General features: G+C 37.9%; 1 protein-coding gene across 19 annotated transcripts in view; it reads right to left on the minus strand.

Moving 5' to 3' along the window:
* The window catches only part of SORBS2 (sorbin and SH3 domain containing 2), a 190,662-nt gene that overhangs the window by 49,050 nt on the left and 113,732 nt on the right, over positions 1–27,880 (minus strand). For 9 of the 19 annotated variants that reach the window (XM_052779871.1, XM_052779876.1, XM_052779873.1 and 6 more), the window contains 7 exons: positions 26,390–27,007; positions 18,596–19,075; positions 13,166–13,310; positions 10,621–10,796; positions 5,397–5,463; positions 4,255–4,299; positions 2,888–3,074 (listed from right to left, as the gene is read on the minus strand). In XM_052779871.1, the coding sequence (XP_052635831.1) occupies positions 2,888–3,074; positions 4,255–4,299; positions 5,397–5,463; positions 10,621–10,796; positions 13,166–13,310; positions 18,596–19,075; positions 26,390–27,007 (1,718 nt within the window). Of the gene's footprint in view, positions 1–2,887; positions 3,075–4,254; positions 4,300–5,396; positions 5,464–9,795; positions 10,025–10,620; positions 10,797–13,165; positions 13,311–18,595; positions 19,076–26,389; positions 27,008–27,880 lie in introns of those variants that run through there. The other 10 variants (XM_052779890.1, XM_052779880.1, XM_052779886.1 and 7 more) reach the window with 7 other exon arrangements.

Raw genomic sequence — 27,880 nt, forward strand, 5'->3', positions numbered from 1 at the left:
GTTGTGAAATGTCTGGCCTAGCATCCCAATGTTTTAACCACTATATCATCTTAACCTGTTTACAGCAGGTATATTCAGTACAGCAGGAAAAATACTAGGGATGTCCAGCCTATGTGATAACTCACACTTCTGTTATAACTGGTAGACCAGTTTAAAAACATCCCTGAGACACTGTGTCAAAATACCATGACGTGCCTTCTCAAATTGCAAATTTTCTATACTTGTTTTATACACTATACTAATATAGGCAAGTGGTAGATGTTTTTGGTATCGTACAGTAAGATAGCAAGTCCATATTGAAAAAGTTACAAAATTTTCTGAGACAAAAAATGAGGAATTATTTTAAAAGACAGTGTGAAAATCTAATGGATGCTTTTTATCCTGATCTGTAGTAGAACTGCTCCTGAATATCCTTGTAAACAGTATACTGTTTCCTTGGAAATTTGAATAGGTAAACAAGAGCAAGAATTTGGCAGTTGACTTTGGGAGGGAAATTTATCCATTTTCTCTGTAATTATAAATTTGCTTTAAATTTAAAAGTGCTATGCAAAGTATAAGAAGTAACCCCTACTATATTTTTTCTGTAATTTACCATGTTATATTAATAGCTACCTACACACTTTTGGGGGATAGTTAGCTAGTTACTATCACAGTGAGAGTTACCTTTTCGTGGCAGTTTTTGTAGTTACTACTCACATTGCATTTGGAAAACTGTAGCTCACACATCTTTTTATTTAGCTCTGTGTAAAATGACCCACTAGTAACTCAAAGAATGGGGGAAAGGAAAGGGGAAATCCTATCAGCTGTTGTCTACATTTACAATAAGAAAGAGCGTACACTGATTAAATTCTATCAGTTCTATCAGCCTTTCTGATGTGACTTGGTTTGATGTGACCTGACATAAGGCACATCACGTGCCTTAAAAAAAAAAATCTATGGGGTAGCTTTTGTTTACAGTATGTTTGTGAGTGCACAGACACATCTATTTATAAAATGCCCTACATTTCAAGGGAAGTAGTTCTACATGGCTCTATTGTTTACTTTCACTGAGGCAAAAATCAGTTTCAGAGCAGAAAAGGTTGTATTTTTTGAGAATGAACAGGAAAATGGAAGTGTTCTGATAAAGTTGCATTATCCTGGGAGTCACTGAAGAAAAAAGGATGCTACTGAAATTGTGACTCACACTCGGTTCACTTAATTTACAACATGTAGCCTGTAATCCCTTATGGAATACGTTAATGCAAACCATATCTTGCCTCCCAGTTATAAAACTGTGATACATGTGGACCTAAGCCTCTTATGTGAGATTTTAAATACTCAGGCTTTATAGGCAATTAAAAAAAAGACTCTCCCAATGGCAGGAGAAGACTGACAAGCTATAGTTGTCAGCAGCAGGCAAAGCATAACTAACATGTTTGGCGTCCCCTGGCCTGGAGAACATAGATTTCCACTGCCTGTCTTATCATGCAGGAGATTAAAAGGAGAGGCTACATCAAAATTCAGTGCTGAAGCAATTATTTTCAAGCTTGACAAAAGGAACGGTAACAGGCCTCAGTTTCTGTGACCAAGGCAGTTGGCCGAGCACAGGATGATGACTCACATGACTTCAGAGATCAAAGCTAAGCAGATCCACATTTTGGTGCCTTGATAACAAAATCCACACTTCCGTATGACTTGCTAACAAAATTTAAACCTCATGGCCTTTGGGAGGTAGCCCAACTCTAACCCCTAGCATTTCCTCTTGACAACCTGCCTTCAGCAACAGGAGTAGCCAAAATCAGTAACCATTCAGCAATCTCATTTTCCTCTGGAATATGTGTATCTGCTGAATTACCTTTTGGATTGCCACTATCTACAAATTTTTTAAAAAGCCATAGTCATATTCTTAAACACTTAGTATGCTCTTTTCTCATAATCTTTTATGCAAACTGCAAATTATTTGAAACTGCTTAATATAATTCAATTCCTACATACAAAAACGTTTACAATGTCCAAGCTGACAAAATGGGCAAATTCTGTTTTGTTGCTTGAGTGTAACCAAGAGAGGTGGTCTTGTAGCCACAAATGGAACAAAAAATGACCCTTTTCATGTATAAAATATATACATACATAGATACACATACATATATAAAAGCGTAATAACATAGTATTATATTAACATGTAGCATTCATGAATGTAAACACTAAAGAAAAAGCTTTTTGCTTGCTGAAGAGTCTACAGAGTTTGTGCACAGGGCACTCTGCATGTTTTTATCAGAAGGATAAGCATTTCTCTCCTGAGTTATTAAGTATTAACATCTTCCAGACTGGACTCTAACCACTGGGACCTGGTTTTGCGCAGCAAGTTTGAAGCTGGAAAACCATGAGAAAACTGAAATGCTCCTTTAATCTATAAACACCTTCTTGGTCTACCAAAATGGAGATGCAGATTTTAAAAAATGGGGATGTAAAGTACTTCTGAGTTCTGGGGAAACATGGCTTGACTGCCATGCTCTTACAGTTTTGCTCTTCCTTGAATTTCAATTTACAACATCATTCAGATCCTTTCTCTTTGCTACTGGATACCATAAATGGCATTTCCGACTCAGAGACTAACTATTCGGGACAGCTGCTAGAGCGCGGTCTGTTCTGAAACACAACAAGCAGGACGAATGCTCGTGGTGGTATCACTTGTAAGAATAAGCACTTCTTTAGCACATTGAAAAAATGGCAGCACCACGCATGATACCCACGCTACTGATGAAGATTACCCCTCATCACATGACTGTCCCTTGAATAAAGCCCTTGAAGTCATATTATTCTATAGCTGCTATTTTTTCCTTTGTGATACCCTGTAATTGGATTACTGTACATACCAAGAACACTTTTTGAAACTATGCTAACTTACTTTTCTGGTGTAGACCTTTCCCTCAGACGATGTGGTGGTACTGGAGGTGGCACATGTGGAGGTGGTAAAGGGGATGAGACCTTAAAGGCATCGGAGCTACTGTCAGAAGCGCTTTTAGACAATGGTCTGTACGTCTGCGTCTTTGCAGCTGGGTGTGCTTGAGCAGAGAAGGATGGACTGTAGCTACCTAATATAAAACAAACCCAGAAACAGTCACAGCATGAGAATGAGTTTTAATAAAACACAACACAGAATGCTACAGAACCCCACAGTTACTCAATAAAGCTGCAAGGTTACAAAAATATGTAAATGCCTTTTTAAATGTACGTTGCTGTATACTATGTAGCTCATTAGAATACTTTTTATATACTTTACATAAAAGTACAAATGCACAGATAAAGTGCAGTATAGTTAAAATAAATTAATGATTAATTTGGGGGGGGGGGAAGTTAATGGCTGTATGTATCCATCAGAGTTGTTAATGACAGCCTGTTATTAATCCCCAGGCTCATCCTGCCTCTCAGTTGTTCTACATTTAGAAGGAAGAGAAGAGACAGGAAATGCACTTTTTTTCCCCCTTGTTTTAGTAATTATTGTTAGTCTAGGACAACTAGGCAATAGCGTATCTTGAAGAGGATCACAAGAGTCCAAACAGATCTTGAACAACTGACCCACAACAAATGCTCTCAACAGTACACAAAATGCAGTATGAGAGCATGTCGAATGCGACAAACACTGAAATGGCAAAATTTTGAATGGTATTTTCACAAAAGGCACTATGTTGGGGTTTTTTTGCACATATAGTCTTTCACACTTTCACTTTTGTTCTTTTAAATAATTTTACCACATGGTTATAATCTTCTGAAAGACACAACAATTATATTTCTATTAGAGGAATATGTCTTTCTTGGAGCTAAATAACGTCAACACCAGTGCTTATAGCAAAACCGAACAAGACCATAAAACAGAGTCATCTTTATTAGGCACTCTTACTGCATATTTTAAAATGGTGTTTTCAATACAACCTTTTTGTCTTCCCATCTATGTAATTAGCATTTGTAGTAGGAAAGGCTGCATTACTCACAATCACTAGTGAAAATAAATGCAACGTAATCAGAAACTACAGTATTACAATGTATCCCATCTGCAGTAAGAGGCCCACAGCTGCAATTCATTTCTGTGGTAAGAATGAAACCAAAATTAAACTTTGTTTCATTTGGGAAAAAAGGGCATGAAGAAACACCGAGATCAAACAAGACAATAAAAAGTGTTTATATAAGCATTATAAAACCAAGCATGAATAGTTAACTACCCCTGTTACTTGCTGACATTAACAAAAGACTCATTTTGAAGTGAATAATTCCTACCAGTACTGTATGCATATGCAGTATTATAGATGTCTGTGTCGTCATCTACAAAAAGAAATATGCATGTTAGGTTAGTGCAATATATGCCAGTTTATCACAGCAACGCAGCTTTGTTTTTGCAAATAGAGACAGAAGATTAGTAGGCAATCAAGCACTGGCTGTATTTCTTTTCCTCATCTCATAGGTGTTTTCTGAAGACTCTCTCTTCCCATTATACTTACCATAGGCTATCTTTACTATCTTGTTGGTAAAATGGTATGTTCTTGTCGCGTCACCCATATTGTGTACTTGCTGGTTAGCACTGAATTGCAAATTATTGCTTTTTGTCTGTTCTCCTTTCTCCAAGCTCAATTTCTTCCCTTTGTCAGCAATTCTCTGCTAGAGACTATTAAGTTGTCCCTATCACAAAAAGCAACCTCAAATATCTACTACGTGACTAGTGTTCAAAATAGATCCTGTAAGCCAAAGTTTTCCTGCTTACATTTTTTATTCTCCCACTAATTCTGTATGACCATACTGAATGCAAGCCCTACCTCAGGTGAATAATCTCCTTCCTTCCAGAGGTGTAATGAGCATAATTGCCATTTATACGGTTTCTTGACATCCTTGGTGACAATCATGATAAAGGACATGAACTCTAAAGCTAGTAATGTCACCAAAGCTCCATTTCAACAAAACCAAATAAGACATTCTATGAGAAAAATGCAATTCAGACAGAAAACGTATCTTCAAAACAGTCTGCTTACTAGCCCATGCTGTTCTAACACATGAGCTCTCCAAAAGCAAGCTGCTATGTTGGAGATTTACAGTAGCCAATTTCTCATTCCTCAAACTAGAGACAAGGATCACTTCACTAAGCTCCGTAGTGACATGGAATCGTACTGGTTGCATACCTATTCTAATCACTTTAATTTTTATTTCGTTTTAGTAATAAAATAAACGCATTAGAAATTTTCAGCCTTAGCAGAGGAAAATAGCTCGCTCTGCAGTGAAATCTATCATCCAATTTGCCCATTTGATTTGATTAATTATCTGACACTTGGTGAACACTTGTATTTTCACATAGCAGACAATCAAAATACAGAAAAGCACATTTTTTAATACCACTGAGAACCACCCAGCCAAGACAAAAGTATACTTACCAGGCTTATGAACCATATGGATTTGCTTGAACATTGTCTTGTACCAATCCTTCGGCCTGTCAACTGTCTAAATAAAATACAGTTTTAGCAATTAACAAAAAAACCAACCCCAAACCTGTGTGCACAGATGTGATCAGACATTTAATGTTATTCTGGACACAAAATCTATTATCTGTTGTCCCCTATTTAATATAATCATTTTCATACCATCTATTTCAAATGGTGGATTTATGCTTTTCATCTAGGAATTCCTGTAACGTATTCTGGAAAACACTGAAGACTGAGTCAGCTCTGGACTCTGATCTTGGAGGGTACAATGGTTAGGAGGAACGTAGGAATTAGTGCCAGATCAAGAGTTTATCTTCTTAGTGCCCTATATTTGACGACAATGAATGCTAGATACTTTACAGGAAAATACAAACACCTTAATAATTACGAGTGTGTAAGAAGAGATTCTTTTGAACTCCTGACAACTTAAAATGTCTTCAAAATGTAATTGTTAAGTAATGCAGAAAAACTTGGGAATACTACCAAGAAAAGAATTAAGACAACACTATATTTAAGAGTTAATGTTTGGATTGTAAACAAACAGTATTTCCTTTTATCAGTTTTAAATTCCCTTTCCAGGCAACTTGATTTTAACTTATTTTTCTATTTTGAGAAAAGTGAATACAATATACCTTTTAATAACCACTCATTAAATTATACTTATCCTTACTTTTGTAAACTAAGCAATCCCAAAGTTCCCAAACTCTCCTCATATCAACACTTGCTCGTGCTTCTAATTATTCTTTTCTCCTACCCTTCCGCATTTTCTCTTTTGCTGCAATTTTCTTTGAGATAGGATGACAGTATTTCAGAAAAGGAGATAACACAAAGGCAAACATGTTTTCAGTATTATTATTCTTGGGTCCTAAAATTTTACTTGTTCCACAGTAGTCAGAAAAGCAAAAGTTTTAATGCGGACATACAAAATTATCTTCAAACCTCATGGTGCACAGGGACAATTCGAAAGACCCCTCTTGATGTGCATTATCTTGCATTACCTAATACTAAATCTGCAATCACTCTGCCCATTCCTCTTTACCATGAAAAGTGAAAATCTACAAATTCTCCTCTACAAAATAACCGTCAGATCTAAGTGTGTTCCCCTGGCTCCATGCCATCTTTACTGAATCACACTTCTGCCCTAAATACTTGTTACAGTTACTGTACATAATTAATCTGTTTTGTTAGCAATGGTGAGCTCTTACTGTAAGGGACTAAGCAGAAAGTGCTCCCTTCTTCTAAGGAATCAATATGAGTTCCCATAGAATTGCTACTAAATGACATATTAAAAAAAAATTGTTTAAAAGAAGAGCTGACAGTCAACTGAAGAACTCAGGGATCTGCTGGAGAAGGAAGAAATTTAAGCAGCAGGTTATGGTTTTTACCCAGACCTGCTTGCAAGAGATGAAGGAGATACAGTTTTGCATCAAGATCAGATCCCTTCCCCCACCTACCAACATTCCTGACTTCTGCCAAAGGGAAGCTATTCAGAAGCAGATTTGGACCATTTTAACATTGTTTCCCTAAGGTATTAAACAGTACCGTAGCGGAACTCTGGTAAGAATAATTTAGCTGGATTTGAAACAAGTATGCTGTTTGGTGCTCCAAGATCATGTATGTTCAAAAGTTTACAAGGAAGTCCAGAAGGTCTGAAAGAATTCATGCTGATGGGCATAACCTCCATGGTACTCCACATTTCCTACAGCACTACAAACCTGCGATGGTCCCATGATACCGCAACTGCCTTTCTGATTGTATTGGGCCAAGAATAGACTTCCAGCAGACCTCAAATCAGTGATAGGTGAATAGATTGGAAACTGCATAAATGTTACTGCTATGACCCTACTGTTTGTCAAGGGACAAAGGTGCATAGATATCTCTTTGCCAAATCCTCCTTATCAGTCAGGTCCTCCACAAATCAACAGGAGGCTTCCACATATAGATCAGGTATGGAGAAGCTCCCACGTGACCAGAGAAGAAGGTCTCCCAGCATCTTTCTGGACATTTGAACGCTTTTCTCTCATCATCTCCCCCTTAACCCCCACCCTGGGGTTTAAAGCCTCAGCCAATAATTTGGCTTTACATTATAAACCAGATAGGATTAGTTAAGGAATAGAATAAATTCATTTAAAAATACATTTTCTCAATTTATATTCACTAATCCCACATACCAACACTTGTTTGAGGAATTAGCAGTATTCACACTGTACCAAGCCATTCAGATGCCATCCTGCTTTGCATACATTATAGTTGCAATTCAATTTTGGAACATGGTATCATCATATGTGAATGAACAATCAGCCAAATAGTGTGAAGAGGACATAAGAAGTATCTGCAGTTGGTACTTAGGAGAGTCCATAAATATTGCAGTATTCTAATAATCCATCAGAAAGTATGCAATTAAAGGAGGCATTTATGACTTTCAGTGGACCTTCTGTGGTTTTTTTCTTCTAGCTGAAATATTACATCACGAATTATGGAAAAGAAATCTGGTGGGACTTGATTTTTTTTTTTCCATTCTTAGTAAATAAAGACCTTTTCAGTCTACAGATTAATTTTGATAGTTAGACATGAAGCTATCATTTTGGATAGTCTAAAGTAGTGCAGTCATACTGCTTTCTGTGACTCTGTTTCTTCCTTTCCTAGGACCCTGTCGGTGGTAAACTTCGGTGGTGCCATTTGACTGAATGCTTTTCTGAGTGAACAGCATTTTACCCTCTCTTTTCCAAAGACTTCATTTTTAATGCCTTGAAATTTCACCATCTTTGGGGCAGGGCTTGGCATGGTGGCAAAACTTATTTTCAGGCTTCAGACTTGCACTTCCCAGAGCTGGCAGGAGCTCAAGTGGTATGGAGGGAACATGCTAACATGGGATGGAGGTTCTGAGAGAAGGGAAAGCTTTACAGGAATCCTTCCCCTCCCAGCAGCTTTGGACAGAGAGGGTTTGCAGGAATAGAAAGAGAAGAGAACATCACTGCTTTCCTTGGCTAAACAGCTGTCACAAACCATGTTCTGAGAGTAAAGACAAACTTGGAGGAGATAACCACAGCTTGAAAATCTCTCTACTCCTGAAAAGCACTCCAGAACTGAAATACAGATACTCCCAAGTTCTTATTTACAAGCTTACCTTTGAGTAGCATAGTGTTTTAGAACACAGTGTGTATGTTACCTATCCCCCGTGAATCTGCATTTACTGCTTTTTTGATAGATAGACTGTTGCCATTTTCATAAAGATGGAAGAATAAGAAAATTTTAAACTTTGCATGCAACAATAAACTCAACTTATTCAAAAACTTCTTTCTCTCTCCAGATGGAGTGAGGCTGAACTTTCTGGGAGAAGATGCCTATTTGGATTGCTCACTGACCTTGGAGAAAGAGCGAGTGATATATCCTACCTTCTACTGTTCATGGGAAATGCAGTTACAGCACTTTTGCATGTTTCTGCATAGTACTGCACTTCTGAGAGGTGTCAAGGTGCAGCATATTTGAGTCTTCTGCTGACAGCTACACCACCTCTGTTCTTACACAACTGAGGTACACAGGGCTCAGATATACCTGCGCACATTTAAAGGGTAATCTCAAATCAATATCTTGAAAACAATCTGACTTCCAGGTAAGTCCTAAGGAAGCAGAGTAAGGACACAAAGTGGCACACGAGACACACACTCACGCACGCATGCTAGCATAATCTTTTAACTCGTATCTCATTGTGAGAATCATTTCTATAATACTAAGTTTACAAGCTATAAGATACTTTGAAATTGAAACATAACAAAACCCAGAGCAAATCCAGCTGAAAAATGTCCTAATTCAAATTACATTATGTTTTTAGGAAAAAATCTGAGAGACTCAGACCATACAATCCAAAAGTTAAATATAGGTTGGCAGATTGCCAACTCTGTTAAGCACACTTGAGGGTGATTTCTGTTAAAATCTTAGATAACTGGTATACACCCTATTAGATCAATCTGCTACAAAAAAAAGAACAAAAATAATTACTTTATCCTATATAAAGCATAGGGACATATTTACTTAAAAAGGGGGTAGGAAGCTAGAGCATTGTTGCAAAGAAATGTCTTCATTTTTAAAAGACTGTGATCGTATTACTTTTTATGTCACAAATAAAGCAAGAAATGCCAGAGTTTCCCCCCATTCTTATAAAAATCGTCCCCATCTTACCACTTATTCTGAATTTTTCCTATTGCTTTTCTCCATTAATTCCCGATTTCCCCCCTAATTTTTCAATCCATTGAAGCAGTTCTTAGCAATACAACACAGCCCCATATGTCAGTATTGGCAGAGAGGATACATCCAACAGCTGCTACATCCTTGCACCTCACAAAGACTTCACCTGCAAGGGCTCTGCCGCTTTCATCCTGGCTCCCACTCTTCTTACTCTTTCTCCGTCTAGCACAGCACTTCTTCTCTGGCTGGGAAGGCCAGTAAGCATTTCCTTTACAGACCTAGCGCAGCTGCCACTGTGCTCTCTGGACCAGCCAGAAGAGGCTGCCCTGACAGCAGAGTGGAAAGAATGCTTCAGCATAGTGAAAACAAAACTCTTCAGTTCGACATTCTGGGACCACTCAAGCAGCGACTAGTGGCAGATGATCAAAACTGGGCTAGTCACAATGAAAGGGCTTCCACGCTATTCGTCTACATGTCACTCAAGGGCACAATGATTATATACTGCACTTCCACGAAAATGCTAGTCACTTAGATTATTATCAGAACAAAACTATTCATGTCTACGCTACTCTGATTACATGAGAACCACTGCCCCCAAAAACGCAGAAGCGTGAGATTTTTATATATACATGCACATATGTATATATGTATACTTACATACATGCATACATATAGTATGTATAAACTTTATTTTGGAAATAACAAAACAAATGCAATTACCGCGTATCTCCAAAAGGTAAGAACTACAAGAGGAGCAAGAAAGAGACGCAAAGTTTTGGCTACTTCTAATTAAAACTAGAAACATGAGGTTGCCCAATTATGCTCCCATCAGCATTCTCCTTTTCCGTCAACACACAATATTATATTCATGAGCTCGCTGATTACGCACACTGTATTCCGCATTATATAAGACTAGAAGAATGTGAAAAACCCATTACCAACAATTAGTTCATTGTATGAGTTCATACACAGATTCCCCAGAACTTCCTACCGTTCTAATTGCTGTAGGGATTCCAGATTCATCTACCGGGCCAATCCCTGCATAATGTGGAGCTTTAATGACTGTAATTTTTTTTTCTTCTTCTGAGGATCTACAGATTGGTATTGTACTCGTGGTGGTGGTGCTGCCAACAGTCTGAACATGCTGTGAGTATGTCTCTGTGGACTCTGTAAAGATAACACGACAGAATATTGTATAATGACACAATAATCATACTTGGCAGTTATAACACGCTTCCCCATTTCAGTATGCTGTACAAAGACTGACAACGATCTTAACTGCGTATATATACAACACTTCAAAAAAAATAATCTTAGCTGGGGCTTTGCCCTACTTAATGTTACATTAACAGAATTATTAACTTATTTAAGGACCAGACAGGCTATTCAACTCAGATCTTCTTAGATTAGAGGTACTTTTTCACAGCATCTGGTTCACAAAAAAAAAGAAAAAAACCCCACAAACCCAGCAAAAATCTATTGAGAAATAGTGGCAGCAGCCTTTTTCCTATAAACCAAACTCTTGCACCTTTCCTATCCATTCCTTGAAACTAGTGATATAATTTCAAAACTTCTCCCCCCGCCCCCCAGTCTGGCAAACCATAGAAAATTGATGTTCTGTAAGCACAGCAACAGATTCCAAACAGCCCTCCACAAAGACTTATATGTTATCTGTTTAGAACCATTGAGTTTTGATACATGAATATTTTTAAAAACCAAATTCCGACGTAGAATTTTTGTTCCTCAAGGTTACGTTGGTATGTTTGAGTGCCTCTACATATAATTCATAAAAATGGACCTCAGTAACTTGGTATCTGTAGAGCAATCTGATGATCCACCTACAGTACTTTAGGTGAATCGTGCAGGCTGGACTGGTTTGTGGTGACTTGCAGTATTTCTACCCCTCTCCCCCAAATCTGCCTTTATAATTAATGAAATTAATATGTCACTATTACCATTTCCCTCTAAAATTCAGAGTCATTTATTTCACAAAAACCACCCCACTGCTGGGATGTGTCCTGTGAAAATTTGTACTGCTGCACATGATGTACTTCTTTTGTGTATGCAGGAAAAGAGTCCTACATGCAGCATGCTTCAGTAAATTAGTGGGTTGCTATGACAAAGCATTTTTTTTTTTGCAAGAGCAGGTACAGTGCCTGTGAGACATTTCTACTGCAGGATAAATGAATATAGGGAGTAAAAATAAATATTCTAACACTACTGGTGAAGATTACAATTGCCTTTCATGTGACATTAACATCCGTTGATTCTCCTGAAGCAAAATATTTGAATTGTAATATAAATCAGCAAAAGAAGCTCTTGTGACTGACAGCTCTAATTTTAATTGAATATTTCTGCTCACTCCTACTGCAGAGAGCTGGATTTGGCATGGCTGTTTCAGCTGTTTACTCAAGTTTGAAATCCTGTAAATAAACCAGTGCTACACATATATGGTGAGGGGCAACTCTGCGTGGCAAACGCCTGAATATTTGGGCCTTTTTCCCAAAATGCATGATGTTAAATTTAGAAAACATTTTGGATTTAATCTTTCATTCTTCATAGGCCTCAAACTGAGGCCATCAGTGGGATTTTTACATGAGCAAGGAGAATTAAATCAGGCTGTTATTGTGGAACACAGAACTTCAGCATCATACAAGAGTAAAAGTCATGGGAAAACACTTCACTTATTTCGGGTGTATCCAAAACAGAATTGATAGGCCTTTAGATCAGCGAACTGGAAGCAATTAAAGAATCTAGAATTCTGGGATGTGGAGAAACCCATATATACAGTTTTTGTACTTATCGCTATGATAGGAATAGCAGCATTTGTCTAGGCCGTAAGTCTTAGAGCGAGAACTGTCACCTAATAACTCCTCATGCGCAACAAAAAAGTAAACCCCAGCATCACATTTAAATTATTTTGCATGTATAGTCTTATCTGAATATGCAAAACACTGGTAGATAAAGCAGCAAGCAAATGATTGTTCTGGCAAAACTGGTTTATACTGGCAAAGTGCCTTTCTAAGGCTGGCCACATATTAAAAAAAAAATTAACAATGCCCTACAAAAAAACCCAACCCATAGACAAATTATAGATTGACATGGCTTTAGGTTTTTAAAAGCCCAGAGCCCCTCCCTTTGTTGGCAGTGTTTCTACTGAAGATTACAGAAGTTGTGGGGAGAACCAATGTACAAAGTTAGCCCTTGGTTTCTTAAAGAAGGCAAAACCTGAAGGGCCTGCACAGGTTGAGCTATTTTGATATATGCTCTTTCCTCAGTAAAGCTAGTAGAAAGGTGGCAAGAGGTCACTCTCACACAAATAAGTAATAAGACTTAATACTAACTCCAGTTCAGGATCAGTACTGTATCTAATAATAAATGCTATTTTTTTTTTTTTGCATTTACTTCCCAAGGTAGATGAACAGACAATACCTTCATTACGGATGTGAAGCACTCTGCAATTGTTTGCAGTCTTTGCCACATGAATTGGAATATGTTGCGTAATGTATAAAGCAAACATTCTGTGTGAGGCTTACCCATCATCCTGCCATGCTGCATGATAACAATGTTGGAATTGAGTGAAGCTGGTGCAGGGTAAGCTGAAGAAGGGGAAAAAGGCCTTTGAAAATGACTCACTGGGCTGGCAGCAGTGCCAGAGTTCCCATTCACTGTGATCTGAGCCTGAGAGAAACAAAACAATATCCCATTAAACTACACACAAAGCCCTCTGACTGCCATCCCAAACAAAGAGTGATGCAAGACTGTCATCCACACAACAATTACCAGTTGTCAGGTACCTAGCCATAATGGCATCTGCATTCACCGAAATACAAAACTCATCACAAGGGGAGCAGAATGTGTTCCTTATGTACCTTGTACCTCCCCTCTTCTCTCCTTGTATGTGCTGTCTGTGAAGCATGCTGAAGTCATGGGAAGGTGACAGAAAGACCACGGTCAAGGCAACGAAGACGGCACAAACAAGGTCTGCAGCGGTCTGACAGCAATATAAAATGAAGATGGCAGTAAAAGTTCCTCTCATTGTGCAACAAACACTGCCTGCCACAGATCACTCACTATTCCCTTAATGCACATGCTCAAGCCCTACCGATATTAATAGGAACTTCTGTGCAGACCGAAGGGAGAAGTCTCATTAAGACTAGCTAAAGAGAGTGAGCCAAAGCTTCTTTAAAAATGGAAGCCAGCTGGAGTGATTACAGGATGCTGATATGTAATCTATCACAATAAAAATAAATAGCACCTGTAAAAAAAAAAACAACCAACAAACCCACAACCACAAAACAACAGAACAAAATCAACTAAGTAAAATGGGAAAGCTAAGTAAACTGGCAGTATAGCAGCATCACAAGCCATTTAGGCTTTAGTCACAAGAGGTACTTCTGAAACAATCTGCTTCCCTGCCCCCAGCTTAGAATCCCCACATCTGAGCTGTAGCACTTTTATGGGGAGTATTGCAAGGATTAAAACAGATACTAGGAAAGCATTGAATGAAACGAGCGGGTAGTGAATATTTCAGCAGAAAAGGGAGGGAAGCTCTCTGTAACATCTCCTTTAATGCACAACGCCTCTTTAAATCTGAACAAAATCAGATGTGCTACAAATTTTGCTCAATTTTATAGAACAAAAGAGAAGAACTGAAACATGCTGTAAATGTAAAACATGAGACTATCTGAAGCAGCAACACGTAAATAAAAAACATATTAAAAAGTATGTTATTTCTACATTTAAAAATGAAATGGTTCATGACCTCTTGTATACATTTGTATTTTGGAGATTACTGATCTGATTTTAAATTTTTAACGTCTCTGCCTCCAATAGCTGAGAGAGTAAAATGAATTCTGGCTCCTATGCAGACATCATGTGAACTCCTAGATGAATCCAAGGCATTCTCATTTCAAGGATGCCTGTTCTCAGAACTGAGCTGAAAAGTTTGTGTTGTGGTGATGTCTCCATTAAAACTTTCATGTTTAAACATTTCCTCTCTTAATAAAGTCAAGAACCAAAATGTAAACTAAGTTGGCTTTTCTCACACCATCCTCCCCTCCAAAAGAACTTGGAGCTGTAGGGAATACAAAAGCTACAGGAGCTCAAAGATAGCATTTCAAGAGGTATGAAGCCATGTTTTCAGATCAGGTTCCTAGATGAGGCCAGCCATCTCTACCCTACTTCAGGGATTCACTCATTCTCTTTTCCTGCCTATTGTCTTTTTGGGAAAGCTTGTTTCTAAGGAAGACAGGGTGCAACTACATACAGAACCTTACACCTTCTTACTCATTTACTATGGCTTTTGTTTCTCTGAAGAGAGGAGCAGAACTAGTGTGAGTTCTTTGTAAAGTGGAAAGCTACTCCTATGAATTTCTGTAATAAAAAATTAAAATATTCCTGTGATGGGCTTTACCAAATAGCTTGGTTAGACAGTAAGGCTCTTACACTAATGTCCTGGTTTCAGCTAGGATAGAGTTAACTGTCTTCCTAGTAGCTGGTACAGTGCTATGTTTTGAGTTCAGAGTGAAGAATGTTGATAACACTGATGTTTTCAGTTGTTGCTCAGTAGTGTTTAGACTAATGTCAAGGATTTTTCAGCTTCTCATGCCCAGCCAGTGAGAAAGCTGGAGGGGCACAAGAAGTTGGCACAGGACACAGCCAGGGCACCTGACCCAAACTGGCCAACGGTGTATTCCATACAAAAAAACCCTACAATCTTCTGATCCGCAGTCAGATCCCACTGGGTGAGGGGGAGTGAGTGAGCAGCTGCGTGGTGTTTAGTTGCTGGCTGGGGTTAAACCACGACAACTAAGTAGTACACAATATAATGAAAACAGGACCCACACAAGTAGCTGATGGACATCAGTCATAAATGTGTATGTGGTGTGTCCATATATGACATTATTGGGTTTGCTTCTGAAGGTTTTAGAGAGGATATCAGCTCAGCTATAATTTCTTAGTTCCTAATGACCTTCTCTTTGAGGAAAGTTTCTGTGAAGGTGGCTATTGCATTTGTTTATCTGGTGCATCTTGCACTGGTGAGAAGGTTAGCTATAAAAGATAGTTTTGTGAAGTTTTGGGAACTACTGACATTTCAATCTGAGAATGTGATGCTTTAGTTCCAAGTGACAGAGTCTGTTCCCAGATTTTACAAGGAAGTAAAATCTTTAAGATGACTATTCGTGAATTAGACCTTTTACTTTCCTAGGTAATTTCCTTTGTGGGACAATAAGGTGATAGAGAAACTCTTTCACCAAAACACACCTATTTCCCAGTTTAGTGGGAAGATAATCCTCATCTCTTTCTGTTGTTCATTTCCCTAGGCTCCTACATTTATTTTTTTTCTCCAGTATACTTCACCTGTGCTCCACTACTAGCAGAGCCATCTAATTCTCCTGCTAGGTAATCAAACTCTTGTAAAGATTCCTCCTAGGTACCACATTTACATTTCCTTTAATTTGCCTGAGCATCAGAACAAGCAGCTCTCTGGACTTCTGAATCAGAGCAGAGAAAAACATCTATTTGAGACTGGAGCTGCTTTCTAACTTTCTGCTGAGGCAGGCAGCAAAGGGACAGAGGTCCCATTATGGAGGTCTGAGCAGTTTTGTGCAACAACGCTGCACAGCACACCCCTGGCCTCAAGACATTGAATTAGGCCAAAATACTCAGGATCAATTCTTGCAGCTTGAGACAGTCCTGGAACTTGGGAAAAGGCAAAAACCTAGTGTGTACTTCCATTTCCAAGTTTCCATTAGATTCCACAATTTTAAACTACATAAAGAACCCATGAAAATTACTTTATAAGGGAAATGTTCATAATTGGAATAGAATCAGAAAAAATAGTTTCCAAAACCAGCTGTTCTCTGATTTTAACTCCAATTCTAAGCATAAGCCCAAGTAAGAATTAAAATTCTCATACTTCTGTTTTTCAAAGAAGCTGTAATCTGTGACTAAAAGTATGGCCAATTAACCACAGTTTTATGTTTAGCTCTGCCTTTTGCCTGGAATATTTTACAATTTTGTTGATTCAGCTCTTCTTGATGCTGCTGCTTCTTCTCATAAGATGTGCTGCAAAACCTTTTTGCCTAAGCAATCATTAAGGACCTCAAGAATAAAGAAACAACCCCAATGTCTTTGCAAGCGTGGTTCTGTCTTATGTGGGCACACTGCTGGATGGCACAATCCTGTATTACTTTTATTGTTTTCTCAGCAGTTTTCATCTACAAAAACAACAGGAGTCTCCTTTGAGAATGAAGATCACTATAGAAGTAGAGCCACTAGCAGCACATGTGTGTGTGCCACCAGCTTCCCCATCATTTTCTCATTTCACTGATAGATTTATAGTCATCTTGCCCTCCTCTACAGAGGATGGGAGACGAAGACTTTTCTACACTGTAGAGGTGGGTCTTGCCAGCAGTTTAACTTCTGTGGGGCTCTTAGGACTGTTTGGGCATTTATGTCCTTTGGTGGGAGACTCATCCTTTGTCCATTAACGGTGAACAACTGCTATGCTCATCCCTGCCATGTCTAAGAGAGAAAGTGGTAGTCAGATCTGACCATACCATAACACCTCTACAGGGAGACTACCCAAAAAATGGAAGAAGGAAGGACTGTTCACTTCAGCTTACAAAAATGGTGCTCAAAGAAAACACACACAGTTAGCTAATTATTTTAGGTTAGAAGAAAATATAAATGTTCCATGCTTCCCATAGCTAGTAAACAGTCACGTAGTGATTGTGCCTTATTTACACAGACCAGCCTATATTGATTACGGTATCTTTGCTTACAACTACTGGGCTGTATGCAGATTCACAGTACTGATTCTTTAAAAAAAAAAAAAAGTTTCAGAGCTGTGTTACAAGACTTAGGAATGACAGCTTTTACATGCCTGTTATTAATATTATTTTTTTAAACAGCATCCAGAGCCCTGACAACAGATCGTTGACATTCCAGGTGACTATGTGCAAGTTTGGGCTCAAAATACTTTTTATAAAATATACATGAAACTTTAAAAATATATACACTGTTTGCTCTTTTCAGACCTGAAAATGATGGCATGCTGAAGTATTTGTACAAAGTTTGAACACTGTTGTGACCCAGTAAAACTTTGGTTTCAGAACATCTCTCTGTTTTGTAATTCAGCAATGAATTGCTCGATCTAAATGAAAGCTTTGTTCTGACTCATTTTAATCATGTAGATAATCTCAAAAGAAATAAGTAGTGATCTGGATTTGACCCAAATTCCATACCTTCTTTCTACCATATAGGAGTGTACTAAGGTACAGAAAAGTGAATGTACATATAAAATGTCTAATAGCATGCTGTTTTTTCCCTTGACTTAACCAAGAGAAAAATAACAGACACTTGGGTACTACAAGATTATTTATGAAGTTCACTCCTGTAAGAAACCGTGCTTAGGAGAGGAAAAGGTTAGTTAGAGGAGAGAAAAACAGTTTCGTGCAGTCAGTGGTCATGGCTGGGGAAAAAAATGCGTTAAATATTGCAAACATTTACTACGAATTTACAAGTTATATTACTGAAATCTGTACCTCAGTATAAACCAAAAATCGTGGTAGCCCTGAGGCTACAAACTCCACAAACCTGTACGTTGCTAACAATATTTTAAACAAATCTCTTAAAACTCTACAGACCGCTTGCTTTTAATGCATTTGGAACAGATATTTATTGAATTTATTTTCATTTATTTTAAGCAAAGTGTTTGATACACCGTAGCTGACCATACAACTGTGCAACAACTTAGTATCATTTTCTTATTACCAAATCTGCTATGCCAATGATTTTTTTTAAACAACTGTTGCAAAACATACTGTCAGACTGTGAACACAGAAAACTACTAATGGCATACTTGTCTGTGTAACAGGATAACAGACAAGTTTAAATTCTTTTCCCCTTTGACAACCTGTTTGAACACAATGGAGGAGGAAAAAAGGAAGCATAATTACATGAGAAGTGGCAGCAGTGTTGGTTAACGTGGTGCCATCTGACACAGCAGACATCTGGCTCAAGGTTGGGGAAGGTGTTTCAGAGCAGTCAGTAGTATCATAGCTACAAGTCTGCAGCTCATCTAGAATGGCTGTGGAGGACTCACTCACTGTGCGGGAGGAGCACTCACTCATGGCAGAATCTGTGCTTACAGAGGCTGTTTCATTCCTGTGGATAATACCTTCAGAAGCTAGGTATGGGCATTTATATGAAAACTGTGAAAGGGCTGGGGTTTTATAAAAGCGTGAAGGCAAAAAATCATCAAGCGTTGGCAAAGAATATGGTACTAGATGGGTGCCACTGTCTGGTGAGAAAGAGGCTCTGTTAACTGGTACCACAGGAGGAGGAAGAGGCAGTGGAGAAGCTTCTGTTGCTGTTTGTCTGTGTGTCTGTGAAGCATTTACCTCCATCACAGGGGCAGTTACTTTCTGGTTTCCAAGCTGAGATTTGAGGAAAAAAAATAAGAAAAGAAACAGATTACCAAATGAATAAAAAACTTTCCCCTTTGCCTCTTGCTGTGTGTAGGAGAATTACAAAAGCGTAAGTTTTTCAGCAGCCCGAGGAAGTTCACATTCACATGGATTAGGAAATGAATCAACCACGCTCTATATTAAAGTAGGAAAACATGAAAGAAATGAATGCATCAAATACTAGTGGAAGCAATGCCAGAAACCATAGTGTGCTGGGGATGAATATCCATAATGTACTGCATATATTAATGATCTTAGTTGTGCATCGAGAAGGTTCACACTACTTTATACTTCACATAAATATGAGGCTAGAGAACGTCATGTTCATTTTGTTTGTAAAAGGAAAAAAGGACCTGCAAGTCTAATCTCTGTAAATGTTGCTCTCTTTTTTGTCAAGGGGCAGGTATCATTTTGAAATCAAGTGTAATATACAGATGGGCAGGAGTGCAAGCTAAATGGAAACACTAATACTGAATGTTCATATGATCCGCAAGCAATAGGTTGGGGACTTCTTTGCCTCTTGTGAGTGAATACATCTTCTCCACTGCCTCTAATAAAAATGTTTGGATGATCTTAGAATTTCCAAGCACCCTGGAAGCACCCTGTCAGCCTACTGGATAAGGTGTACGCATAGCAGCCTTTTCGACATTAGAGGACACAAGGATAGTTAGGGTAACTGGTATAAATCTGAGGAACAACAAAGACTGGGAGCACAAGAACAGGACAGGGATGACTTCATACTGAAACAAAACACACTAGTTGTTTGGCTTCAGTGTAATTCCTTAAAAGTATAAGGGAACATCCTCATGAGAGGGCTTCTGAAAACTGCCACATGATATATGAGCTTTATGTTCTGTTATTTCAAATCAGTCACAGGACACCAGGTTTATACTAGTCCTGACACTGGCTTTTTGCATCTACAACTTGTTTTTGAATTAAAGATACATGGAAAGCATGTTGGCATCCAATCTTTGTTAAACAGCTGCACAAATTCTTCTACACTGCCTATTAGCCACAAGCTTTCAATCCATTCCTGAAGTACATCAAAATCCTGCCTACTTCAGCACTAATGGTTTCATTCTTGATAGGGCTGAGGAACTCCGGAATAGCTGCAGGGAAAGAGCATTTGCGATTTTAAATTTATGTAAAATACAGGACAGTAATATACTATATGCAGTAATTACTACTTAAAAAAGCAACATTTACTCATAGATATCACATTGTTACCAATAATATTATGGTTATTTTCTATGCTCAGAATAGGCAGATGTCTTTAATCATTCAAAAAATGTTTCAAGCCATCAGATTAAAATGACATTTTGGCATTTTAATACAAAATCTGAAAATATCTTCTAAAGCCCTTATGGAAGACTTGGAACACAACCCAGATTGTGCTACTTATGAGAGGTCACTGGGGGTCCAGTTCCATAATTCTTGCTGAGATCAACTAGAATTTACCCAAATAACCTTACTGAGGTCAACGGGACCATCCCTACAAATAAGCATTTCAGAAAAGAATCTTAAGCATGTGAACAGATATCCATCACTTGTTCCAAATGGTTCAAAAGAACTCTTTGGCATTACTGGACCTCTGGGGTACACAAAAATAGCCAGAAGCTGCTGTTAAAATCTGCAGTTAAAACACTGATGAGACTTAGTCAAGCAGCTTAAAATCCAAATCTTAGTCACAGCAATGTTTCAAATCTACAACTGAAAAAAACCCTAAACCTTTCCATAGAGTAAATCTGAACAGATTACTTCTTAATCAGAAAATCAATAATTGACTGTATGACTGTAAAAGGAGATATGATTTTTAGAGATAACTAATTTGACAATGGAAACTTCAAAAGAACAATGGAATACTATTAAAATAATTTTATGAAAAGCAATCACACGCAGATGTGAGACAGCTGGTTATACAGCATAGTATATCAGGTGTTTAAGATGTGTGCATTTACATACACATACAAGAAACAGTAATTTCACTTCACAGATACATAAAGGGAAGACAGAACCATCATTCATGATGAATTTCATCATCCATGTCATAATTCAAGATCTCCAGCAAAAGACATGAACCAGGAGATCATAATGCAATTATGAGGCGGAGCCAAGTTCTTGAGACCAGCTATCCTCTCAGAATCCCCAGAGGAAAAGTTACATATGACTGAGCCAAAATATGTAAATTGATCTCTAAATTGTTAAAATAACAAGAAATTTTGGAGACTTGAGAAACCTAGTAAGCCTTCTGGCTTTGAACTGAGAAGATTGCCTGAGAAAAGAAGGGATGGACAACACAAGAACAGATATTCAGGGTGCATCCAGAGAGCTAGTGAAATTGAGTTCTTAAAGAATTAAAATTCATTGTGTTTGGCAAATAATAGCTGATTTCATCAAGCCAAATTCTTGGAATATAAAGTTATCATTCTTACAATGTGGGTAGAAGGAATGCAGCAATTCTAGGTACTGATTCCTAACATGAAGTTTCTCAGCTTTGTAGAGTAAAACTTAAATATTCTGCCTAGTTCTAGAATTCTGTCATAGGTACAACCATCACTCTGGGAAAGAGTGGCTGAAATGGTGATTTAAAACAGCATTATTTTTGAAAACTGATTACACCATTTAAAAAACATGTAATGTTGGTAATCTCTAAACAGATACATTTGGCTACTACTAATCCATATTTTTCATCACTGCAAAAATTATGAGAAGGACAAGGCTGAATGCATTCCAGAAAACTTTTAATACCAGTTCCATTCAGTGTGCTTCAGATTAGGTTTGTTATTGTTATAGCGCAAGAAACGCTAGCAGAAATCAGGCGGATTAAATGCCAAACAAGTACTTAATCAATTAGAATGATGAAAAACTAGTTAGACGACATAATTAACTTGGGTTGTGGAGCAACGCTTGAGAGAGAGAGATAAATGTCATCACAGTCTTAAAGTGAACTGAAGGTCTCAAGCATACCTTCCTGCTGGTCCTTAGAAATGTTCACCTTCCATCAAATAGTAAAATGTCAGGCCTGAAGAATACAATTGCTACCCAATTCACATGAAGTAGACATGTGACCCTAGTACGGGTTTCAAAACCAGTCATCTATCATTTTAATGCAAGATCTGTGGGGAGTGATGTGAGATTACTAATGACACCAAAGTGCTGGCCTTGCTTCAACAGTCAAGACACAGATAAGGAGACTCAGAGATAACTGAATAAATCCATTTTGTTAATACATAGCAGAGTTTAGTAGTCAACAATCAAATTACACCCATACGCTTGCACAAATGGGTAAAAATACCTCTGTTTTTAATTGTTAAAAGCTGATGTCAAAATCTCCAAACTGATGCTGCAAGTTATATCCTATGCCCATTTTTACTACCTAGTCCTCTTATTCTAAACTCATTACAAGGAGGTGGAGCTCAGCCCTTGTGCAAAACCACGCTAGTGATACAGAACTTAAAATGAAAATTATGTGCTCGATTTTGCTTGCCATCTGTCCCCCAAACATTGAAACCTGTCCTCTCTCCCTTCTACATCACTCAATGTATTGTCAATACCTAACAAACAGTAATGTATTAGATAAACCAATTCAGAAACAATTTTTCTAATTTCAGGTTATTTTCCTTGATTCACTTGTCTGCAGCTATAAGGCTGGCAAAAGAAACACTTTCATAAACATCTAGTAGCGTAGATTTTATTCCTCCAGGACACCAGGACTAAACCAAGTGTTCACTCATCTATGGAATTCAAACAAACAGGACAAATGTTTTGCATCCTCAGTTTTATAGAGCAGTATCTAGAACAAGAGGACGCTTAGGTGTTTATTTCAGAAGATGCAGCTCAGAATTCTTCATCAGTTTGTAACTTTTTCTTATTAAGAAATCTGGACAACAGAATTTACCTCCATCAGTCTCATACTAACAAACACTAATTTCTCTGCTGAAATAGATTAGGTTATTTCTCCCATATCTGCAGTATGGTACAGAACAGCAGCAACTCTCAAGACTATAACGTAAAAAATTTAATATTGAGTAACTTGAATACTTCTCTTTTCATATATACTTTTAAGGGGTTTAACCTTTCTCTGAGTAGGAGTGTTTAAAAAAATGTCACTTGGTGAGTCATAGCACACTTCTGCTTGCTCCTAAAGTTTCAGCAGATAAGCTCTGAAATGAAGCGCAAATAGGAGCACAAACATAACAAGATAAATTAAAGAATAGTGCAAAATTGTTATGCATGAACTTGGAGCATACAAGCTCTCTTTTGGCTGTATTTTTCCATGCTTTGTGACATAATATAGTTGTACATATTCCCTACACACATAGATACCCCCACATGCACAGTATTTCTCATTCACCACATCTTAAGAAGTGATGATTAGCCAATCTTACCTCATTCTCCTCCACATACATAAACCCAGATGCAGAGGGAGAGTTGTTTGTTCTTACAGAGCCTTTCTAAACGTATTTGATTAGGTTTTGAGGGTTTCCGTGGTGGCTTTGAACATTGCTGGTGGGCCAGATCTGCAGTCTAAGACCATCCCTAGAGGATATAGCTTAACATAACATACTATGATCTCCATATACAAAAGTATTTTAACTGCTGCACAAAGCCCTGTAGCGCTTGCAAATCTAAAACAATTTAAAAAATGAAAGTACTATCACGCATAGTATACTGAAAGTTAATTTGTCTGTGCGAGAGAAATTGTGAACTTTGCAAATACCATGAGATACAGCACTAAAGGGGATCATAATTTTTGGCATTAGTTAGAACAGTTCCAAGATTTCAACCAGAGATGAGAGTCGGAAAAGAAATCTTTTTAGACATATAGCTGTAGCCTTTATTGCTAACTGTAGCCCATGGCATCTCGGCTTTGGGACCTCACCTGATGCAGAATTTTATACCACCTCACATGGTGATTTGTACTTTCAGCTATGTGTTTTCAGCTATGTGTTTTAACACAGAGCTAGGAAAACCCACTGGTTCCATGAGTTGATTGTGATGCCAGATACAACTCTTCATACTAATGTTTAGAATTTATTTCAAAGTTGAACATCAGGGAGGATGTCAGCTGAATTTTGCAGGCAAGAGATCAATAAATGGATGCAGTTTGAAAAGCTGGCTACATTCCTTAATGATCCCTGTGATCAACTGAAATTTTTATCATTTTATTCAAAGAAACCCAGTTGCCAAATTTCTGATCATTCTTCCCACACACTGAAACCAAGGTGAAGGCAGAAAAATAAGTGTAGAATTGCCAAACAATTCACAGCTACTTTTCTGACTTTTGTCAGCTCATAGCAAAACTAAAACAGATTCTAAAATAAAAAGAAATTGAAAAATGAGTTTTGACTTTTAAAATTCTAAAAAAAAAAAAGTAGCTAGAAGATAAATTATTTTTAGTTATTCTGATTAGAGTTTGAATATTTTTCTGGATCATAAAAAAAGGTATTTCCCCCAATTCTTGTTAGCTGTCATAAAACCACTTTCTGTTTGAGAGACACTTTGATTTATCTAAGCATATATAAATGAATCTTATTGCTAACAGGCTGAACAACTATTTTTAAATGAAAAGAAAACATATGACACAGAATTGTATTGGCCACACCCACACCTGTTCTACTATCTGACCGTATCCCTTGATGCCCATATTTAAAAGGCTTGCAAGCCTGCCTCCTATAATCTTCATACCTACCCTCTCTACCGGAAAAAGCTCTTGCTCAGCCTTCATTACTGTTTCTGACATGATTTCTTTACTGTGGCTCTTGCTTGAACTGACTTGTTTTACTTGACAAAAATCACTGATTCTTCTCAAGGGTAAAGCAACTTGTTTTTCTCAAAATATTCTAAATTCTATGCAGCCTAATAGAAGGGTTTAAGATGATAGTTTTGTCTCTAATCTTGAAAAGGACAAATGTGATTAATTCTTCACTGCTCCCATTTGTTAATGGAGTGAATTCAGAAGGAGCATTGCAAATTGTTGCCGTGTAATTTCACACAGCTTTGTTCTGATCAAAATTTTTATTTAGGAGTTGAAGGGGGGAATTGACATATTACAATTTGTAAAACTATCCTGTAGCTAACGCAGACACTTGTGGCTTCCAGAGTAAAGACCTGGTTGAATGTGATGCTCTGAGGGAACCACAGTCTGAGAGAGCAGATGTGTTACTATGATTGACGATAGGGCTGTCAGCGGACTTTAAGCTTGCAAGATTGTGCTGTATTTACTTCAGAGTAGCCCCACTGATTTCAGCAGAACTAGATGAACACAAATACATCATGATGGGATCCTCACTCAGACAAAGCTTTGAGGCAGATATGCCTAGACCTATAGCAATCCCTACCTCCAACTGAAAAGCTTTCACACTCAGATAAGCTGTTATATTGGTAGACATACTAGAATAATTAACTTTTAAAATAGAAAAATCTTAACGTGACTAGGTAAAGCAGAGTAGAAATAACAAAGTTTATTCAGAGCTCTCCTTTTGCCTAGTATGTATTTGCTGCTGCTTTATTGCTCCCAGGCTTATTTTATTTGACTCAGTAACTTTCTGAATGGCGATAAACCTTGCTCAGACTCCTCTGGTCCTATACTGTGTGCTCGATACACCCATTTCTCCTAGATGACATCAGTATAGTTAACAAAGAATTCTCATCTCAGTAGGCATAGGGTATAGGGGAAAGAGGGACTAAAAGTTCAGTGCCTTGTGATGCTTCGTGTAGAGGTGGTTGACAAAAGATTTTATCAACCCATTTTCTTTAAAAAGCGCTATTGCACAGGACACATAGGAGACAGCAGTGATTAGCCTCGCAGAAAGCATTGACTGACAAAATATATTTTTTGGTGGCCCTAGAAAACTGGCAGAGCTGCATTTATAGAAACCCCCCAACCCCAGTGTTTTCTATCCATACTTGATCCTTCCAGCACCTGCGGCAGCATAACACTAATGCAACCCCCTCTAGGAAGAGCCACTTAAGCAAATGCATCACCTACAATTCACTGATTTCCTATTGTGCATTTGCACTCTATAAAGTGCGCACAGAGGAACAAAGAAGTCTACCTTCCAGCTCAGCTGGGTTAATGTTTCTTTTTTTTTTTTTTTTTGCAATAGCCTTCCAAAAACTTCACGTTTTGTTCAGTTCTGTTTTGACGTTTTGATCCATGTGATAGGTAGTTTTACCCAGAAAACACAAGGTCTAACTTTGATAACGTAAGTATAACTAAACAGACAGTTATTAAGTGATTCATGAATGATCTAAAATAAAAGATGGAAAAATTAAATATACCACATGGCATTCTGCAGCCTGTGAAGAAGGAAGAACTGTAGACTTTTGTCCCAAATCCTTTGAAGACATCTTTGAAGTGTCTGGAGAAATACTAGGTGGATGTTCTTGGATTTCAGGCTCTGCTTTATTGTCAGGGATGGGAGCTATCTGAATGGAAAGAGATGCTGTGTGTACCTCAGGCACAGGGTTACAGGCAGGTGAGACAGCCCTTTGTGGAAATACTGGCACTTCAACAGGCTTGAGCTGTTGCTGTGTATTACAATGAATGCTACTCGCTGGGTCACGTGTCCGGGTTAATTTCAGGGTTGATACCCTACGTTTTTGAGACTGTTGCCTTTGGCCGTGATGGAGAGTAGTACTAATACCAGCTACTGTGCTTGTGCCTGCACTGGAGGTTGAGGTCAGTGGTTTAATGATTTTTTGTGCATAGGACACACTTGTGTTAGATATTTGAGAAGACATTGTCTTCTGCACAGACTTCTCGTTAGTGTAATAGGCAGTATCTGTGGGAAGGTGTTTAGCTGGACTGGTTGTTACTGCCTCAAGATTAATTTCGTTCTTGTGATTAGTTACTCTTGCTTTCCGAAAACTTTCTTTTCTAGGGGGTGGCAGAGGTGCCTTATTTGCCAAAAGCATCCACACACAGCAAAATAACATTAAAGAAGAAACAGAAAGAAAGTAAATGTTAGCAGGAGATATAACTCAATTTGACTTTTATCTTTAAATAAAGGAACTAGCAACTTAAGGGGCTTCATCCCAACATTGCTCAATTCAATTGAAAATTGAATTGGTAAGGTTCCCACCACCTTTTGCTGTGCAGGACTGTATGGCTTGTGTTTAGAAAGCCAGATGTTCCATTTGCTCAGAGTAAACTGGGATCAGAAGGGAGCCCACAATAGTCCATTTTCTTTTAAAAAAACAATTATTACACTGAATAAGAATTATTACTGCGAAATTGTTCAGATATGTAAGTAACTTCCAAAATGTACTCCATGATCTTAGATAACAAGCTATTATTCACAGGTAATACACATACATAAAACACACAGAATTAAATTAAAATAGTAACAGACAGTATTGACATTCGTATGTTGATCTTTTTTGGACAGATAAATATGTTTCCAAGTTAAGTGGGTTTTTTTTACTGTGCTCTAATTATATTGTTCTGCAAAACAGGCAGCAACGTTGCTTACCTTATAATTAATAAACCTTTATCTTCAGATATTATTTTGATGACTGATGCATTTCTCCGAGTGTAAAATATTAATAAATACTCTTTGAAGTCTGACAACACTCCTAGAAAGCTTTTATTGGTGTATGACCTACTTTTATTTAGCTGGCTGTCTTGTTCATTGAAAGCAATTTCTGGTAATTAACCTGGAGGCATACATCCTGTGTGGAGTATACTTTATCTATGCAGTAGAACAGTTTGTAACGCCCCATATGAACAGGTGATTTACACTATTGGGAAGACATCAGGATGATGTTCCA

This window comes from Harpia harpyja, chromosome 2 (assembly GCF_026419915.1).
Source record: "Harpia harpyja isolate bHarHar1 chromosome 2, bHarHar1 primary haplotype, whole genome shotgun sequence".
Lineage (NCBI taxonomy): Eukaryota > Metazoa > Chordata > Aves > Accipitriformes > Accipitridae > Harpia > Harpia harpyja.